The sequence below is a fragment of the Benincasa hispida genome, chromosome 11, assembly GCF_027475165.1.
Source record: "Benincasa hispida cultivar pf3 chromosome 11, pf3_genome.v1.1, whole genome shotgun sequence".
Classification (NCBI taxonomy): Eukaryota; Viridiplantae; Streptophyta; class Magnoliopsida; order Cucurbitales; family Cucurbitaceae; genus Benincasa; species Benincasa hispida.
Genome location: NC_143488.1, coordinates 12,393,773 through 12,399,418, shown reverse-complemented (window position 1 = coordinate 12,399,418; position 5,646 = coordinate 12,393,773). Strand labels below are relative to the sequence as shown.

Sequence of the window (5,646 nt, the reverse complement as noted above, 5' to 3'; positions counted from 1 at the left end):
AGATCTTTGAACTAGATGCTTTTTCCAATAACATGGGTCAGAGTAATATACCTTGATACATGATAATGATTTAGTAAGGGATTGTGTTTCTCCATCTTGGATTGTCTTTAGAACTGAATTAGGTTTCATCATGTGGAGAAAAGAAGTACTTAATGAGGCAGAGAGCAGACCAATCCCTAAGATTTTATTTTTATATAGACACCTCCTATTAGAATCTTTTTAATGGGAGGAAATTATTTTGCAAAACTATTGAAAATATTTACAAATAATAACAGAATATCTCAGTATATCAATGATAGACCGTAATAGACCGCAATAGACTATTATCTGTCTTTCGTGATACAGGTAGTAGTCTATCACGGTCTATCACAATCTATCACGCATATACAGTGAAATTTTGCTATATTTGTAAATATTTTGATTCATTTTCTTATATTTGAAAAAATCCTATTTAATTTTGGAATTATCTTTTACTTAATTGGCTCAATAAAATAATAGATCAAAACGATAAAATAGCAGAGAATGCACATGAGCCACATTAATAATAATATTAAATTTAAAACAAAACTAACAATGATCACGTGTGCCAAATACGTGGCTTTCTACACATCATCCAAATTCAATGAATGGCTATCCTACTTCCTTAGATATCCAATGCTTCTTCACCTTTCGATTGGTATCCAATGAATCTTATAAATTTCATTGAAATAATAAACACTATCAGTGAAAGAAGCTGCAAGATCTCTGTTGAAAGGCATTCTTTGCATATCTTCATGTCGAAAGAGAAAAGAAAATGTCATTTCAAATAGTCGTATCAGATTCCATGACGCCAAATAATGACACTTTAAGCCATGGTGTTCCTCGTAGATCTGCAAACTTTCAACCAAGTGCTTGGGGAGATTATTTCCTTTCCTATCGTTACAACACTCTGGTATATAAATATACATATTGCATATGTTTCTTTGTGTGTATTTATTTATAATTTTATCTGTTTTTTCCATCTTCTTATTTTTGTTCTTTGCATCATTAAAAGTTTTTATTTCGTTTTGTTTATCAACTAAATATACAAACAAATGAGCATGCAAACTATCGTGGAAAGTTAAATAATATTATTGATATTTTATTCGATAACCGCAATGAATAGCATTTTTAAGGCTCATATTTAATGAATAGTAATATCTTAAAAGAATTTACAAAAAATAGACTTTATTGTCAATAGCCTTTTATTAGTGATAGATTGTATTGCTGATAGACTCATATTAGCGATATATCAATGATAGAGTCCATTAGTGATAGACTTTGAGAGTTGTATTTAAATTTTGCTATATCTGCAAATCATTTTGCATTGTGCTATGTCGACTAATATCTTGGACTTACATTTATTATATTTACAAATGCTTTCTATTAGCGATATATCAACGATAGAGTCCACCAATGATAGACTTCGAGAGTTAGATTTAAATTTTGCTATATCTGCAATAAATTGCATTGTGTTATGTCTACTAATATTTCGGACTTACATTTATTATATTTACAAATGCCCCTATCTTTTTTTTACCTTATTAATAATATATATATAAAGGATAAACCCAAAATAACATATACTAAATAAAATAAAATATAACTTAATATATCATTTTAAATAAATTCTTTGGATACATAGACGTGTAATAGCCAACACGCAAGCAACAAATCAATGAAAGACACCTATCATTGTTAGACCTTAATCATTAAAAGATATATCATTTAGGTCTATCAGTATTAGACCTTAATCTTCATTATTGACGGGTCTATCATTGATAATCCTCGAGCTCAGTTAGTCAAAGGACGTCTATCAGTGACGATCGGTATGACCTAAAATTGTGTCCTATTTCTAAATATTTTTAGAATCTGCCAAATGATTTGTTATTGTTTTGTATTAAATCCTCTTCAATGCAATTGCACCAAAATTATTTTGGAAAGAAAAATTATCTACACCTAAAACATATGATGTATTTTTTATTTTATTTTATTTTTTTTTTTGGGCGGGGGACAAATGTTATGAAAAAATAGGAAGAAGAGGAGATGGTCATGAAACAAGTTCAAGAATACAAAGAAGAAGTGAGAAGAATGTTTGGAGTTGCTGAAAAGTATTCAGAAAAATTAAGTTTGATCGATTCAATTCAACGTCTGGGTTTGTCATACCACTTTAAAGATGAAAGTAGTGAAGTTATTGACTATATCCAAAATCCTACCAATGTTGATGAAGAAGATGAGGATCTTTACATTACAGCTCTTAGATTTCGATTACTTAGACAACAAGGTTTTTTTGTTTCTTGTGGTAAGTCTCTCTTAAGTTAACTATTTCATAATTACATTTTGGCCGAAGAAAATCAAGAACTTTTATTTAATTTTTTTATTTTAATTTTAAGCTAAATAATGATCTGATAAGTCCCTAGACTTTTTACACATTCTTTAATAGCATTTCTATGCTTTTAAAAAACATATTCAATACTATATAGACATCTCCAATTTTTCAACACCACCTTGAATCCTCAACATGTTTCTTAAGATTGTTTTTATAGACTTACTATTTATAGATCTAATTTCAAAATTTTGACCGATAAAAGATTTTATCTCAAAATCAATTGGCAAATAGGTGAGTAAAACCCATGTGTCTTAAAAGGTTGTGAAGTCTCCCTTTTTCCAATATGAGATTCTCAACATGTCTATAAAGATGGTTGCTTATAAAAGATTCCATTTTTTTTTTAAAAAAAAAATTGTAATACAACACTTGCGGGATGGATAATCGAACCTCTAACATTAAAGGAGGGAATTATTAGAAATAGATGCCGAAGTTTAGAGATATATTCATTGTTTTTACGTTTAAAGATTTAGTAGACAAACCCAAAAATTATAAGACCAAATTTATAAATCTAAGTCAGTGCTAACTTTCCATCAGATATATTCAATAAGTTTACAAATGAAATGGGAGATTTCAAAGAATCAATTGTGAAGGATGGAGCTGGTTTATTAAGTTTGTATGAAGCATCCCACTTGAGAATGAAGGGAGAAAATATATTGGATGAAGCATTAGCTTTCACAACTACTCAACTTAAAGCAATGGCCATGGATTCCAGTTCTCCATTCTCAGAAGAAGCTAAATATGCTTTGAAGTGGCCAATCTATAAAGCTATGCCAAGGTTCATGAATAGGCACTATATCTCTCTCTATCAAAACAATCCATTGAAGAATAATAATGTTTTGCTCAAATTTGCAAAGTTGGACTTCAATACTCTCCAAAAACTTTACCAGAAAGAATTGGGTGAATTTTCAAGGTGAAGACTTTTCACTAACTTTCCTACTATCTTTTAGTTTTTTTTTTTTTTTTTTTTTTTATTATTTTTTTTTAAACTAAAAAATGTTCTAATTATGGATGTAAATAATATATTATAGGTGGTGGAAGGATCTGAAGTTGAGGATGCAATTACCTTTTGCAAGAGATAGAGGGGTGGAGTGCTATGTTTGGGCATTGGGAATATTCTATGAACCAAAATACTCTAATGCTAGAACAATATTAGCAAAAGTTATTGCTTTTATCTCTCTTCTTGATGATATGTATGATGTCTATGCCACCCTAGAGGAACTTGAACTATTCACCGATTTAATTGAAAGGTTTAGTTCTAAACTAAAATTCTTTGAAAAATGTTTTTTTCGTCCCTAGGGCTTTGGGTCTATTTAAATTCATAAATTTCAAAATATTACACATTTACTCTAGAATTTTGAGTTTAACTTTTATTAGTTTTTAAATTTTTACGGTTGAGTTTTGAGTTTTGTTTTAATTTGGTCCTTAGACTTCAAATTATACTTTTACCTTCATTTTTCACTAAATACTCAATTTATTTTCTATTAACTAATTTAAAAGAATTAAATTAATTATAACTGGATTAGTTTTCTCTATTTTTTCATCACCGTTAAAATTAACATAAAAAATGTTACATCATAGTTATTTTAAAATAGTAAACTGAAATTTAATGTCATATAACGAAATATAGACTAAATGAAAATAAAGCTCGAGAGTGTAACATTTGAAACTTATGGACCAAATAAAAATTAACATAAAATTTAAGAGAAAAAATGTGACATTTTGAAACTTGGAGACCGAAAGGAAAAGAAGAGACTCTAAACCGAAGAAAGAAATTTATATTTTTCTAAAAAAATTTCTGGTTTTAGTATTTGAAAATATATTAAATAATCAAAATCTTCTTACTTATTTATGTCAGATTAAATAATTTTCTAGCTTGACTGTTGATTAAATTTCAGGTGGGATGTTAATTGTATTAAGATGCTCCCAAATTACATGAAAGGTCTTTATGAAGCTATACTTGAAGTTTATGGAGAGACTGAACAAGATATTTGCAAGGATAACAATATTCCATTTGCATTTGATTATGCAAAAGAAACGGTAAATTCTATTGTAATGTGATTCCACATATATTTTTCTGCAAAAAGAAGATATATTCCCTTTCTAATTTGATTTTGAGTCATATTGGAGCATAGATGAAAATGCAATGCAGAGCTTATTTGATGGAAGCTAAATGGTTCAACCAAAGGTATATACCAACAATGGAAGAATACATGAAAGTTGCCATTATTTCTGCAGCCTACTATGTTGTTGCTTCAATTTCCTTCATTGCTTTGGGAAATGTTGCCTCCAAAGAGATTTTTGAATGGGCTCAAACTGATCCTATGCTTATTAAAGCAACTGGAGTAATTGGTAGGCTCCTCAATGACATAGCTTCGCACAAGGTACATAAAGATAAAATGAATCCTTTACTGACAGATGATTGAAAGAACTTACAAGTATTTTTCAATCACACATTTAAAAGTTGTCATATTTCATTTTTAGTTTGAACAAGAGAGAGGTCATGTAGCTTCTGCAATTGAATGCTACATGAAACAATATGGAGTATCAGAAGAAGAAGCTGTAGTTGAGCTAAAATTGCAAGTGGTAAAAGCGTGGAAAGATGTAATAGAAGACCATACAGAATCGTCCCAATTGTTTCCAACTGTGATTTGTGACTGCATCTTGAATATTGCTCGACTTACAGATCTCTTTTATAAGGACGGAGATGGTTACACATTTTCTGATGGAGAAATCAAACATTTTATTACCTTCATGCTTATAGACCCTGTGCCAATTTAATCCATCTACGGACTTTGTTTGATCTTTCTATGCCAACATCTTTCTCATAAATATGTGTAAAGATCAACAGCTAGGTTGTAACAATTTTTTTCTCATGCCAGCTACCACATAAATAAAATAAAAAATTAAAAGTAAATAAATTTACGAGTAATTGTTATAAAGAGAAAAAAAAAAAAAACAAAAATATTTATAATCTATAGCAAAAAAAATTGTCAAATGAAGCGAAGTTGTCCCTTCTTTTTCAAAATTCTCATAATATCCTTGCGATTTGAAATCCGCGTGTCCTCACCTACGGCTTCTTCCTCATCGTTCTTCAGCTTCATCCTCGACGTTCTTCATCATCAAAGTCTTTCTTCCTTGATCTTCTTCCTCATTGACAACGTCTTCTTCCTCGACGTTCTTCTTCATCTAAGATGTCCCTCCTCGACTATGGTACGACTTCTTCTTTGATTTTTTTTTTC

The 5,646-nt window shown here is 29.7% G+C and overlaps 1 protein-coding gene across 1 annotated transcript; it reads left to right on the top strand.

Moving 5' to 3' along the window:
• Nucleotides 1-710: 710 nt before the first annotated feature.
• LOC120069970 ((-)-germacrene D synthase-like) lies at nucleotides 711-5,320 on the top strand. The gene is made up of 7 exons (XM_039021815.2): nucleotides 711-931; nucleotides 2,053-2,320; nucleotides 2,942-3,317; nucleotides 3,436-3,654; nucleotides 4,303-4,444; nucleotides 4,540-4,788; nucleotides 4,889-5,320. The coding sequence occupies exons 1-7, from the start codon at nucleotides 794-796 to the stop codon at nucleotides 5,183-5,185; spliced, it is 1,689 nt and encodes a 562-aa protein (XP_038877743.2). The 5' UTR covers nucleotides 711-793; the 3' UTR covers nucleotides 5,186-5,320.
• The last annotated feature ends 326 nt before the right edge of the window (nucleotides 5,321-5,646 follow it).

Excerpts from the sequence above, each read along its gene's own strand:
- LOC120069970 (XM_039021815.2), top strand. The coding sequence starts at position 794 with ATGTCATTTCAAATAGTCGTATCAGATTCCATGACGCCAAATAATGAC. Across the intron at positions 4,445-4,539 it reads TTGATTATGCAAAAGAAACG|ATGAAAATGCAATGCAGAGC; the intron begins GTAAATTCTATT and ends ATTGGAGCATAG. Across the intron at positions 4,789-4,888 it reads ATGACATAGCTTCGCACAAG|TTTGAACAAGAGAGAGGTCA; the intron begins GTACATAAAGAT and ends TTTCATTTTTAG.